Raw genomic sequence first — 15,502 nt, forward strand, 5'->3', positions numbered from 1 at the left:
CGGGGCGGGTGGGTGGAAGGGGGGGGGGCCACCCCATTTACATTGTGGTCTGGGTGGAGATACTTCTGTTGCCCCTCCCCTGCTCTACACCTTCAGCCAGCTCTGGAGTGTATGTGGGGGATGTTTCTGGGCTAACCCCACAAATCCTGGCTAGCCCACCCTAGATCGGGCCGAGGGAAGTCATGTCTGCTGAGAACAAGGAGGGTTCTGGACTGGGTTTTATAAAGGCGCCAGATCTCAGAGGGAGGCAAGGTCTTCAATCCCAGATGGGATCAGTTATCTCACAGTGCCAAAAGTTCCATCTCCTGTGAGAAGTTGTTTCTAAATGATCTACTCAGATTGTTTAGTGCTGTTCTGATAATTTGTCATTTCTATAGACATGGGTTCCCTCCCCTGTTATTCAAATTATCCATCCCTGGGATTTGGGACGGGATCAATAGCCTTTAGAGTGGGCATCCAAAAGTCACGAAATTCCCAATGGGAGCAGTATTCCCAGAATTTCAACCCCCGCGCTCCCATCTGTTCCTGACTGATTAAATGGTCCAGGACACCACAGATAAAGTAATCTTGCAGGGGAAAGTTTGAGTGAACATTTCAATGACGTTTAAAAGTGAAACTAATGATGCCGCGGGGGTGATTAGACATGTGACTCAGGCCGATCATAATTTGACAACAGCTCCTTGAAGCATCGCTTGAATGTGAAGATGTTTGACATGAAAATCTAAGCTTTGTTCCCAGGGGCCCTTCCACTGTGATCTACCAGCAGGAGCTGGCACTAGGGGAAGTGGCAGAAAGGTTTACAGGGAGAAAACGTGCATTAGAATATTTTAAGATCTGATTTGAACAGGAGGTAAATTAATGTTCTTGAGCTAATCTTACAGGCTCCTGTTAATTTTAAGACACATCTTAAAGGGACAGGCATCAATGGAGCTGTCTCTATGAAGGAACAATAAAATGTTTGTTGCAATTCATGAGAAATTTCCATTATCCATGACCTATTCATTATACAGCAGGCATGTTGGCTACGTTAACCATTTCCATTAATTTATTGGTTTGAGGTTTTCTGTTTGCTAGTTAATCCAGTTAGAACAAGTTACCAATAGCAGTTCATAAGAGCATATGCGTTCCACTAACTTTAACTGGACTTTGTTGCATCAATCAAGTGTTGAACATAACTAACCAATCAAAAGCTATTCAGAACATAGCCCCCAAAGTACAAACAGTGAAACTGAGTTGAAGCACAACTTTACAGTGGTGGGGTTGGGAACTTTGCCATCTGAATGGTAACCTGGAGGAGCAGATTTCCCACCCGTTGGAGAACACGCCTGATATAGATTCCTTTGCAGTCACCGGATGGGTTCTATAAAGGGCAGATGATTGGCTCCGCCAGATACCACTTGGGGGAGAAGTTGAAAATGACCCTTGTGGTTTGTTCTAGTCATTACCTACCAATCAGTCCAGTAATCCACTGTAGAGGAGATTTAGAGACCAGGGTGGGGGTGGCGGGGCGGTGGGTGGGTGGGGGAAGGGGAGGGAGGAGGGCGGGGGGGGCGGAGATTCTCCCCAAATAGCACCAAAACTGCGTGGAATATGGCGGAAGAATGGGTGCTAATCCTTTGTTTCTATCTTGCTCCTGAACAGCACTGCATACAAAATTCCTTTACGGCTTTTTTGGTGCCTGTACTTCACTGCCTCTGAAGAGGGCGCTAGGATGTAAATTACATGCAAATAAATGTCAGAGTACACTGCACTCTAACTTTAATATCACCAGGTGCTGTTCACAATCTTTGCACTCTAACCTTTAATATCACCGGATGCAGTTCACAATCTTTGCACTCTAACCTTTAATATCACCGGGTACAGTTCACGATCTTTGCACTCTAACCTTTAATATCACCGGGTACAGTTCACGATCTCTGCACTCCAACCTTTAATATCACCGGGTACAGTTCACAATCTCTGCACTCCAACCTTTAATATCACCGGGTACAGTTCACGATCTCTGCACTCCAACCTTTAATATCACCGGGTACAGTTCACGATCTTTGCACTCTAACCTTTAATATCATCGGGTGCATTTCACGATCTCTGCACACAAAATATAGGGCCCAAAATTTTTTGAGCTGAGTGTTTTTTTGGATCTAACTTAATTTAAGATGATTTTGAGTTTCGCCAACAGATAACGGACGTTTTTTTTAAGTACCATTTTTCTGACATCGCTCGGGGCCAAACCCACCTATAATGCCATTTTTGCCCACTTTTGAGAGTTTCGCCAATAAGGATTTTTTAAGGACCGTGCCAAGGACCACTTTTTAAAACTTTGCCGTTCCGACGCCTTCTTGGGAAACTGAGCTGAGTTATAGCTTTTGGAGGGAGGGAACAAAACTTATATTAAATACAAACTACTTTTAAAAATGGTTGTGCAGAGGGAAAAGACAAACTTTATTGCAGTTCAAAACTGAAATTGTGAGAGGTACTTAAGTTCCATCACCGATCTGTTGACGTCCTGTCTCTGCTGCTCACCGGGCTGGAGGCACACAGGGATGGAGTGCCGGCCGGCAGGATCACTCCCTCGGCCAGACACAAGAGCTCGGCGCTTGGCTTCTTTCGAAGTTGCACTCTTGCTGACATCACGATTTGCATAGCGAAAGGTACCGAGGCACTAACAGGAGGTGCAAAGCAGCCGAATTTCTCCTCCTATGATTCTATGATCATCTGAAAAAAAATTCTTATCGCTCTCCCCTGTGACTTTTGAATGTTTGGAATTCTCTACCCCAAAGGGCTGTGGATGCTGAATCATTACGTATACTCAAGGCTAAGATAAAGGGAATCAAGGGATATAGGGATCAGGTGGAGTTGAGGTCGAAGATCAGCCATGATCTTATTGAATGGCGGAGCAGGCTCGAAGGGCCGAATGGCCAACTCTTGCTCCAATTTCTTATGTTCTTTATTTAAACGAGGCCTGAGAACAAGTTCAGGGGCTCTGCTCTTGGAACGGGAGAGGGAGATTGGCCCTCGTCCTACAGTATAATTCAAAAAGTTCATATTTCATGTGCATAAGAACATAGGAACAGGAGTATGCCTTTTTGCCCTTCGATGCCTGTTCCGCTATTCAATTAGATCATGGCTGATCTAAATCCATATACCTCCTTTGCTCCATATCCTTTAATATCTTTGGTTAACAAAAATCCATCAATCTCAGATTTAAAATTAACAATTGATCTAGCATCAATTGCTGTTTGCAGAAGAAAGTTCCAAACTTCTACCACCCTTTGTGTGTAGAAGTGTTTCCTAATTTCACTCCTGAAAGGCCTGGCTCTAATTTTTAGGCAATGCCCCCTAGACCTAGACTCCCCAACCAGCAGAAATAGATTCTCTCTATCTACCCTATCTGTTCTTAATATCTTGAAAACGTTGATCAAATCCTCCCTTAACTGCTGAAATTCCAGGGAATACAATCCTAGTTAGTGTAATCTCTCCTCATAATTTAACCCCTGGAGTTCAGATATCGTTCTGGTAAACCTACCCTGCACTCCCTCCAAGGCCAATATATCCTTCCAAAGGTATGATGCCCAGAACTGCTCTCAGTACTCCAAGTGTGGTCTAACCAGGGCTTTGCATAACTGTAGCATACTTTCTACCCCTTGTTTTCTAGTCCCCTAGATATAAAGGCCAGCATTCCATTAGCCTTTTTGATTATTGTCTGTATCTGTTCATCATTTTAATGATCTGTGTACCTGGATCTTCAAATCTCTTTGGACCTCCAGTGTTTTTAGCTTTTCACCATTTAGAAAGTACCCTGTTCTATCTTTTTAGGTCCAAGGTGGATGACCTTACATTTGCCTCCATTGAAATCCATTTCCCAGTTTTGCCCATTCACTTAATCTATTAATATCTCTTTATAATTCTATGCTTTCATCTATGTTGCCTACAATACCGCCTATCATTGGGTCAGTGTCGAATTTGTATATGTGGCTTTCTATCCCATCATCTAAGTCGTTAATAAATACTGTGAGTAGTTGAGGCCCCAACACAGATCCCTGCGGAACACCACTAGTCACATCCTGCCAATTAGAGTAACTGCCCATTATCTCTACTCTCTGTCTCCTGCCGCTCAGCCAATTTCCTAACCAGGTCAATAACTTGTTTTCACTTCCATGGGCTTCAACTTCAGTTAACAGTCTCTCAAGAGGGACATTATCAAATGTCTTCTGGAAGTCCATATAAATAACATCCATAGACATTCTCCTGGCCTCTACTTTAGTCACCTCATCAACAAATTCAATCAGGTTCGTCAGGCATGCCCCTACCCTTTACAAATGCATGCTGGCTCACTCTGATCAGCTGAAAATTTTCAAGGTGTTCAGTCACCTTAATTATAGACTCCAGTAATTTCTCGACAACATAGGTTAGGCTAACTGGTCTATAACTCCCTAGTTTCCCTCTGTCCCCATTTTTAAATAGCGGAGTGACATGCGCAATTTTCCAATCTAAAGGAACGGTTCCTGAATTATAGTTGGGGCATCTGCAATGTGCTCACCTACTTCCTTTAAAATCCTGGGATGGAAACCATCTGGCCCTGGGGATTTGTCACTCTTTAGTGCCATTATTTTCTTCATTACTGTTATTTTGCTTATGTTCATTTTGTTGCGCCCCTGTCCCTGATTCACTATTAGTTCCCTTGAGATTTCCAGTGTGCTTCTATGGTAAATACTGATGCAAACTATTCAACATGTTCGCCATTTCCTTACTTTCACTGACAGTGTCACTGTTATTAGGTTTCAAGGGGCAAACATTGTTCCTGACCACCCTCTTTTTCCTAATATAATTGTAAAAAGATTTTGTGTTGATTTTGATATCCCTTGCAAGTTTCTTTTCATACTCCCTTTTTGTAGCTCTTACTATCTGCTTTGTCACCTTTTGCTGTTTTTTGTATCTTTCCCATTCAATAGGATCTGTGCTATTTTTTGCCTTTTTGTATGCTTTTTCTTTTAGTTTTATGTTGTCTCTTACCTCTTTAGTTGAACTCTTGCTCCTTAGGGATATAAACTGGTTTCTCCTTTTCAAACACTAATGTGTACTTCTTTAGTGTCTCACTTCCCAGATGTCACATGCCCATGGGCAAAAATTGTGATTGGCTGAAATAACCACTATCTGCAAAATTAATCAAGCTGATTGGTTTGCATTTAGTCAGTGGGATAGTTGAGCCAATCAAAAAGCACCGACATGTAAAAAAAAAGGCTACCAGTCACCACAATACCAACAAATGAAATTGCAAATTTTTTTCTTGAGTTGGTGATTACTGAATGGCAGCTAAACACTTTAAGGTAAAAGCCTTAACAAATCAGCTAAGTAACAAAACTACCCACTAATGTACCCATAGGCCGTTGTAAATATCTTCCACAGTTTTTGTCTGCAGTGGCCCCCTCTCTGTCAGAGATCTGGGTTTGCATTCTGCTCCATCCCCACAGAGTTTGCTACTGATTTCTGAGGCCTTTCCATGTGAGTTTCTATCCATGACCTTGGCCACTTGGATGGGCTTTCAGTCAGTATCAGTCTGCCGAAAGAGAAGTAAGCAATGGCCTAGGCTGGTAGCGGTCAGATAATTTTTGAATTACATTTTTTTTTGGTTCTTGGGTCTTGAAAGGAGCTGACTCTCCATCTGCGCCTAAGCTTTGACTTGTGATCTGTGGTTGCCAGTTCCCACCTGTTGATCTGCCTCCTCCTGGTCTGATCTATTGCAGCCTCGTCCCAGGGTACCCTACATCCGTTGCACCATGGAAATGTGTGCACAATTAGAAGGATCCTCTCAGTCCCTGTGCTCCTCCTGACCCCGCCTCACCCTCGCTGCATGGTCAGCTGTAGGAGGGGGGCAAGGCGTGAGTGAAGAGGCGGTTACGTAACCAAAGGCCAAATATCTGGTGGAGGATCCAAATCCCTCTGAGCATTATTTTTAATGGACTGTTTAGTGCAATTTGGTTGCTGAACTTGCCTACATTACAACAACGACTACACTTCAAAAGTACTTCATTGGCTGCAATGTGCTTTGGGACACTCTGAGATGATGAAGGGCGCCACATGAATGCAAATTCTTTCCTTTCCTTTGTGTCCACAGCTGTGAGGTAGCATGCTGCACTGTCGCTTCAGGATAAAGCTAACTGATTAAAAATCATATATGTGCCTGGGTGTTCAGCAGCTAAATGCAGCTCCGCCTCCCCCCTTGCACAGTGTGCTACTGAGACTTACAGACCAAGGGAACCCCGGGTTCCATTCTGGTTTGTGCTGAGTTAGTTGACATGCTATTCCTTTGCATTTTCACTCTTGTGCTTCACCGTTCCTAGTTTATTGTAATCCAATATCTCCAGATAATTGAATGCTATGAGTAGTGTTACTGGGAGTATATTGAAGAATAAAAACCTTGCATGGGAAGTTACAAACAAGGTTTTCTTGTATTTCCAGAATACAGAGTATTCCGCCATGGCATCACTGGCTGGGGGACTGGAAGATATGAAGTCAAGTCTAACAAATCCAGCTGACATAGGGGCCAGTGTCCCAGGACCTCAATCTTACCCTATTATAACAGGTAAGAGGGTTTGGTCTTGGTACGAAGCATGTCTTTGTTGCCAGGTGCTTACACAACACTGTTCTTAGGATGTCATCTGGCTTTCTGATAAAAATATTGAAGTACTGCTGACTTGTTTCCACTGCACATTTTTGGAAAAGTTGCTCCATTTGCAAGAATTATTCTACAGTTCTCTCTCAGGTACTGTCCCCCTCTCCCTCAAATTTGCCATCATCATCCCTCTCCTCAAAAAAACCCAACCCTCGACCCCTCCGTCTTTGCAAACTACCACCCCATCTCCAACCTCCCTTTCCTCTCAAGTCCTTGAAAGTGTTGTCGCTCCCAAATCCATGCCCATCTTTCCCGGAACTCCATGTTTGAATCCCTCCAATTAGGTTTCTGCGCCTGCCACAGTACCGAAACGGCTCTCATCAAAGTCACAATGACATCCTTTGTGACTGTGACAAAGGCAAACTATCCTTTCTCGTCCTTCTTGACTTGTCTGCAGCCTTTGACACGGTTGACCACTCCATCCTTCTCCAATGTGCCTCCACTGTCATCCAGCTGGGTGGGACTGCAATCACCTGGTTCCATTCTTATTTATCTAATCGTAGCCAGAGAATCACCTGCAACGGCTTCTCTTCCCGCTCGGGAATTGTTACCTCTGGTGTCCCCCAAGGATCTATCCTTGGCCCCCTCCTATTTTTCATCTACACGCGCACCTTGGCGACATCATCTGAAAATACGTGTCAGACTCCACATGCCCTACCCTATCAGTACGTTGATGACACCCAGCTCTACCTCACTACCATTTCTCTCACCCCCTCCATGGACTGCTCGTCCGACATCCAGCTCTGGATGAGCAGAAATTTTCTGCAATTGAATATTGGGAAGACCGAAGCCATTATTTTCGGTCCCCACCACAAACTCCATTCCCTAGCCACTGACTCCATCCATCTCCCCAACTTCTGTCTGAGGCTGAACCAGACTGTTCGCTACATTGATGTCATATTTGACCCTGAAATTAGCTTTCGACCACATATCCGCAGCATAACTAAAACCGCCTATTTCCACCTCCGTAACATTGCCCGTTCTGCCCTTGCCTTAGCGCATCCGCTGCTGAAGCCCTCATCCATGCTTTTGTTACCTCTGGACTGAACTATTCCAATGCACTCCTGACTGACCTCCCACATTCTACCCTACGTTAACTAGAGGTGATCCAAAACTCGGCTGCCCATGTCCTAACTTGCACCAAGTCCCGCTCACCCATCACCCCTGTGCTCGCTGACCTACATTGGCTTCCGGTTAAGCAATGACTCGATTTCAAAATTCTCATCCTTATTTTCAAATCCCTCCATGGCCTCGTCCCTCCCCATCTCTGTACTCTGCTCCAGCCCCACCATCCCCTGGGATGTCTGCGCTCCTCTAATTCTGCCCTCTTGAGCAGCCCTGATTTATAATTGCTCAACCATTGGTGGCCATGCCTTCTGTTGCCTAGGCCCCAAGCTCTGGAACTCCCTGCCTAAACCTCTCCACCTCTTCAGCTCTCTTTCCTCCTTCAAAGCGCTCCTTAATACATACCTCTTTGACCAAGCTTTTGGTCACCTGTGCTCATTTCTACTTAAGCAGCTCGGTGTCAAATTTGTTATCTCATAATACTCCTGTGAAGCGCCTTCGGAGGTTTCACTACGTTAAGGCCCTATATAAATACAAGTTGTTGTTGTTGTTCCAGAACTAGAATTTTGTCCCATTTCGTCCCCGTATGCTGCACCTGTCGAGCTGCATGCACCGAGCTGTGTGTACAAGTGCATACAGGTCTCATTTGCTTATTGTGCGCCCCAGTAAAGAACATAAGAATTAGGAGCAGGAGTAAGCCATTTGAGCCTGCCCCGCTGTATGCAACAGAGTATGCAACATGTCTTCATTTGAATATTTAAATGAGGACCATGCAGTAGCTCTCACCATGGCAACCGTTTCATTGCCTCCACATGGGTGGACACTGGTGACTGACATTTATCCTGGTCCTTCTGCCTTTTATTTGCGGGGGGGGGGGGGATGCGTGGCTTTGACATAGAATTTCAAATTGCAGTGCGGTGTTCCTTACAGTTCCTTGGGAATGGGGCAGGTGCACACCGACACATTCACTCGGGTTGCCAAACCTGCAGGATTGTCCTGGAGTTTCCTGGATTAATCTCCCGGACGCTGCTGCGAGCAATCCAGGAGAAAAATCGTTTCGACATTTAAAAAAAAAATTGTGTTTTTTTTTTCATTTTCATACAATCATAGAATCATAGAAGAATAATGGCACAGAATGAGGCCATTTGGCCCAACGTTTCTTTGAACAGTTTTGTTTATTAGTTATAAAAATATTGTAGATGGAAAAATCAGCCCCTCACACCTCACCCGCGCGCACACACCTGCACACACACACCCCTGCGCAACCCCCTCACGCAACCCCCCCCACACCGCCCCCGCGCGCACAACCCCCCCCGCACACAAACACCTGCACACACACTCCCCTGCACAACCCTCCCACACAACCCCCCCCACATCCCCCCGCGCGCACACACCCGCACCCCCCCATGCACCCCCCCCACACCGCCCCCGCGCACACACCCCTCCCGCACACAAACACCTGCACACACACACCCCCGCACAACCCCCCCACACAACCCCCCCCACATCCCCCCGCGTGCACACACCCGCACCCCCCCCACACCCCCCCCGTACACAAACACCTGCACACACACACCCCTGCGCACCCCCCCCCACACACACACCCCTGCGCACCCCCGCCACACCCACACCCCCCACACACATACTCCCCCCCCACTCCCCCCTGCACACCCCCCTCCCGACAACCCCCCCCCACATGCGCGCTCCCCCCACACGCGCCCCCCACACGCGCCCCCCCGCGCGCACCTCCCCCACGCACACACCACGCCCACACCACGCCCATGCACACACCACGCCCACGCACATACCACGCACACACACCACGCACACACACCACGCACACACACACACACCACACACACACACCACGCCCACACACCACGCACACAGACCAACCACGCACAGACCAACCACGCACAGACCAACCACGCACACACCAACCACACACACACCAACCACACGCACACACACCACACACACACACCATGCACACACACCATGCACACACATCACACACACACACACCAACCACACACATACCAACCACACACACACCAACCACACACACACCAACCACCCACACACCACACACCACACACCACAAACACACGCCAGGCAAGTACTCTTATAGCTGAACTTGTGGATAGAGAGGGGAATAATTTGTGAAAATGTTTGTGTGTTTCACGCTAGGTGTATACTACTTTACAGAATCTGGAATTACATTATTATCAAATCTCAACCATAAAACTTCTAGTAGACCCGGTGGTAGTGCCACATGGGTATAATGTACACAGTAGTGTGGTACCTTTTATCTGATTAAAACTTGATCAGTGCAAAGATGATCTAAAAGTTTCTGTAATAAAGGGACAATTAATAAACTGGACGAAGAAAATTCATAAACTGGATTAAGAAAATATGCTGCAGTGATTCAAAATATCTTTGTGATATATTTCCACAAAGTTTACTGTGTAGTCAAAAGTATATTGTCTGTGAAGCATGTTCAATGTTTGTCAGAATGAAGTAATGATGGGACTGTTATGTGTTAAGGCTGTAAGTAGGTTAAAATGTTTCACACATTTTGCATCTTTAAATTACTCAGAGGAGGAATCGATGTGCGGTTGTGTTAGCCGCAGTCTTTGTTTGCACTAACAGTACCTGATGTGCCTTGGAACTCTGTGCTTCTCTAACTCTGGCCTCTTGTCCATCTCCCACTATTTTCACCCCACCATTGGCAGCCGTGCCTTCAGTCGTCTAGGTGCTAAGCTCTGGAACTCCCTCCCTAAACCTCTCCACCTCTCTCCTTTTTAAACCCTACCTCTTCGACCAAGCTTTTGGCCAACTGTCCTATTGCTTCCTCCTTTGACTCGATGTTAATTTTTGTCTGATAACATTCCTGAGAGACACCTTGGGATGTTTTACTACTTTAAAGGTGCTATATAAATGCAAGTTATTTTTGTTGTTGATCTGTGTTCAGCTCAGGTATGCTGCATCCACTCCCTATTCTAATTTGAAGGGAGTAAACCTAAGACAGGTGTAAGGATGAAAGCCTCGGGCATTTGGTCTCTCTTGCGTTTCTGGAAAAAGCACAACCTATTTACGCAGGTTTAATAAGTGGTTGTTACCTGTGCCTCGTCTGATTGGCCGGTCACAATTATTATGGACTGTGCTAACAGCAGGCTTGTTGTCACAGACATCAAACTGACGGACAGCTCGTTAAGAATCACTGACACAATATGTGAAAATGCATTGAAAAAGCCACTTGTGGGATTATCTGCATTATATCGAGAGCCTCATTCACTCCAGTAATGTTAATACAGTAAACTCCATTTGGTACCAAATGTATGGCATAGAGAGGGTTTTAAAAATATATATATGCGAGTTCTTTTTTAGAGAGGGAACAAAAACACTGGACTATATTTTCCATGATTTGAAAAAAATGGGAGGGATGCTTAATTTTCTGTGTGAATTATGATATTGAAGTGACAGGAATGAACAATTTGATAACATGCAACTCCTGAGAATGCAGTTTCATGAGCGGAAATGCAAAATTACAGCAACCTGTAAAAATGAACCTTTTTAATGCTCTTCAAGCAGCTAATGAGCCTTTTAAGCAGCATGAGAGTCAAAGTTCATTAAACCAGGTATGGAGAAGAATGGCACGGTGAACTGGGAGCAAAGTCTGATTTAGAGACCAAGTCCCGGATGCCCAGGTAACCACAGTAAGGCAGCATTACCACTAATTATTGGGGGGTAACGAGAGCCCCCAAAATATGCAAAGGAGATGGCCAGGATGTCAACTCATCCCAGAAAGAGTGTTTATGATCAGGAGGACCTGGTGGAGGTTTGCAAGAACTGAAGCAACTTAAAGAAAGCACAAAGGTAAGGCATGAATGCGGAGTATCAGCAGAGGACATAAACGGTTATCAAAGAAAGTCATGGTTGTTAACAGTATAGACCAAAATGTTGCATGAACACACAGACAAATGTTAGCAATGATGTACCAAGTCATGTAGTAGAAATTGAAACAGGCCGTGATAGGAAAGAGGTGTATGTTATGAAGGAGTTTCCATGGGCCAAATCACCGTCTCAATCTCCACTGCTCTTGTGTTTAAAGACAAAGTAGGCAGATAACCAGAACAGATGGTGGGTGAGATGAGCAGGAACACACTTTATATGAGGAAGCAATGGTTGAATTATTTGGGATGGAGAGTACGGAAGGTATTCTGTAGAAATTGGAAGGGTTTGCAGAGATATTAGCAATTACCATAATAATATATTCAATGATTTGTACTGTAAGTTACAGCAATATTACAGAGTGAGTTGGACAAAGTATGCAAATCGCTAGAACAATGGAAGATAAAATGTAATACATACAAATGTAAATGTAATACATATATAGAAAGAAAAAATGGGCAATGTGTATTGCATGGTATTGAAATATCTAAGGGTGAAGTCGAAAAAAACCAAGGAGTCTGGGAAACTCAACAATATATAAGTGCAACCAATGCAGAGCAGCAATCAGCAAAACCAGTAGAATATTGAGCTACATAGAGCTCCGGTCAGACCCTACCTTGATCACTGAGACACAAGGGACACATTCAAGTGTTGGAGGCACAGCTGAGAAGAGTCATGAGGCTGATCTGCCGTGTCAGGGTTCGGAGTTATGGCAAAAGACTGGAGAATTTTTTTAAACTTCATTTTTGGGACGTGGGTGTGGCTGACAAGGTTGGCATTTATTGCTCATCCCTAGTTGCCATTGAGAAGCTAGTGGTGGACAGTCTTGTCACGATTTAATACAATTGATTGGCTTTCCAGGGTACTTAAGCATCAACTATGTTGGTGTGGGACTGGAGCCACGTATAGGCCAGACTAGGTGAGGACGGCAATTTTCCTTCCCTAAAAGACATTAGTGAACCAGTTTTTACGACAAACCGACAACTTCATAGTCACTTTTACTGATACCAGCATCTTATATTCAGATTTGTCCAGATCTTCTGAAAGTGTCCATATTTAAGCATATATATCAGTTCATAATGTATTTACAGTATCCAAATGAATAAGTGTGCTTATTTACTCATGATGTTCCATGTGCTCTCTTTACAGAACAAGGAGCACTCTGTGTTCAATACAGCACACACAAAGAGCACCACCAACCCAAGCACCAACCATCACCATCCAAACCTGAAGCACAGATACACACACTGCAGGAGAATACCACAGTGAAGCAGAGGAGGAAACATGAGTAAGTCACCAAATGCTACAGTTGAAGTGCCGATTGATCAGGTGCAGGGCAACTCCTGAACTATGTGGGGATCTTGTAACTGAAGTTGATTTCCAATGGAACATGGTTCAGCAGCAGGCATATTTTCGATCCACATCTACATCAGTGGGAGGCTAAGGTTGGACAAACCACTGTCTCCAATCTTCAGTTAAGCACTTGGCAACACCAGTGGATTCTGCACTTCAATTTTGCAGGGCATTTCTGATGATTGCTACCACCACATCTTTGAGGGGTTTGGAGTCCAAGCTGGAACATGCAGTCATGGCTGGATTCAACATTCGCTGGCAGGTCGGAGGCAAGGACTAAGCAGTTGGTCAAGGCCCCATCATTGTAAGCCCACAAAGATCAATTGAGGGCCTAACTTCCAGCTGTGACATGTGTGGAGCAGCACAGGCATTTGGCAGGGTGGCACTCACGCTAGCAGTAGTTGTGTGTCATCACTTAGCTGTACGCAAGTGCCAGTAAGCACAGCCTCTGAAAGTACTGAGCCCATTGCCATTGCATCAGACCCTTAATACTGAGGCTAGATCAGGAGTGGTCACAGATGCAGACTGTGGACCATAGTATCCCTGTAGCCCTATAGTTGGTTTCCTGCCATCCCCCAGCACTGCTTCCTCAGGTGAGAAGGAATCAGCAGCAGTAAACATCCACGAGGAACACGGAGACACCAGGGGCAAAGGTACCAACGAGACTCATTGAACATTACATTGTGAGCACTGGAAACACAATAAAATGAATTCACTTCTAATATATTTAGCTCTGCGTGATTTTGTTTTCTCATCATACAGTTAAAATAGTGGCAGTTGTCCAAGAGATAAAGGGGGTGAAATTGATGGCCTTACTGCTGCCGACATTCCTCCTGCGCCCAGTGCCAGTTTCGATTTGGGCTGGAGCGGGCGGGAGAGGAGAACCGCCCGCTGACGTCAGCAGGCAGCTGAGTGGCATAAGTGGACGCCCGCCTGCCGAGATGCCAGATCGGTGCGGGCGGGAGTCGGCACAGAACGGGGATGGACCGCTGCGAGGAGGCTGGTCTGTCCCCGATGGTAGGTATGAAGAGTTGAAAAAAAAGATTAGTGAACAATTTTAACTTTTTTCTTTACAGCGACTTCCTTTGATGGGGTCCTCTGAAAGTCTTTCAATGTTTTAAAAAAAAATATAGATTTTTTTTTTGCAGCTCTTCGACGCTCCATGGGACCGACTCCATCCTCGGCGGCACTTGGACGGCAAGCGCTTTTGCCGCCGAGAATGAGAGCTCCCGCCCGCTGCCGCCCAGATTGATGTCGAAAGTCCCTCTTTTGCTGCCAGCCGCCCTTTCAAGGACCTTTTTGCTGAAAACCCCACCCAGAGTTACCGTCAGGTATCTCGGCGGCCAGCGGCAGTCCTTTGGGCAGCACTTGGGTGGCCCTTGCCCTTCACCAATTTCGGTCCCACAGTGTCTGATTAGTGATGCCCTGTGTGGGTGCCTGGGAGGTCCGTGCGGTAGTGTGCAGGGGCAAAATGGTCATTTGGGAAATTTATGGAGTGTCCCCCAGCATGGTTCTGTTGCACGGTAATATTGATTCCTCCTCTTATTCCGAGGGAATCTCGGGGGAGTGAGATGGGATGGGAAGTGGGGGGAGCTGTGCGTTTGTGGCAGGGTAACCTTCCCTGCTGTTAGTAGTGCTACCAGTGAGTCCGGCGATGGGTTGCAATTGTGGAGAGGGGAAGGACAGTAACAGCTCAGATTATGTATAACTTTGCTGGGGCCTCTTCAGCTCTATCGCTAGTGAAATTGGCCAGAAAGCATACGGCACACGGTCACACTGGTTCTGTGTTAAAATGCCAATCGGGGTTCTATGCATGTCATAGTATCTCAAGTTGCATATTATAAGGAGATTACCGCCTGAAACAGGCGGGCAGTCCTCCGGCCAGCAGAAGGCTCCCCTGTAAAAATGGCAGGCAAAACTTTCAACTTCAGTGGAGGTATAAGGCGGGCACGAGTGGATCGTCCACCTGGTACACAGCCCGCCATGATTCTCTTATGCATTGGCAATAGGAAAGAAAATTGAGCAGGGTGTATAATGAGCGGCAGATCTGATGCTGCAAGTTTCACGCCTGACATCGCGTGCAGTGTTGACACTAATGGGACGATAGGTCTGCTGACCCCATTTTGAGGCCGTTAATGCCAATTGGTTAACACCAATTTCGGCAAGTAAAAATGTCATAACGTAAAGCAATATTATACTAAACTAGGTCACGCTCAGTTAATCACAGACAGGTATAGTGCGGTAACTGCAAAAGATGCACAGAGGAGTAGATAAAAGACTCAAAACTTTAAGCTTAAGGGCTCAGCCAATCTGAAGGTTGTGCCAGCAGCTAATGTTTGGCCTGTAAATTTTAATTTAGGCTGTGCTTTAGCACGAGGCGAAAAATCTGTAAATGACCAAATGTCTCAACCTGTGCTATTGTCTAGTGAATGAAAGAAATACACAATCGGTTGAATC

General features: G+C 45.6%; 1 protein-coding gene across 1 annotated transcript in view; it reads left to right on the forward strand.

Moving 5' to 3' along the window:
• pax5 (paired box 5) overlaps positions 1-15,502 on the forward strand; it is a 314,658-nt gene that overhangs the window by 198,727 nt on the left and 100,429 nt on the right. The window contains exon 7 of the mRNA XM_070900982.1: positions 6,460-6,583. Coding sequence (XP_070757083.1) covers positions 6,460-6,583 — 124 coding nt within the window. The remainder of the gene's footprint in view (positions 1-6,459; positions 6,584-15,502) is intronic.

The sequence above is a fragment of the Pristiophorus japonicus genome, chromosome 1 (genome assembly GCF_044704955.1).
Source record: "Pristiophorus japonicus isolate sPriJap1 chromosome 1, sPriJap1.hap1, whole genome shotgun sequence".
NCBI lineage: Eukaryota > Metazoa > Chordata > Chondrichthyes > Pristiophoridae > Pristiophorus > Pristiophorus japonicus.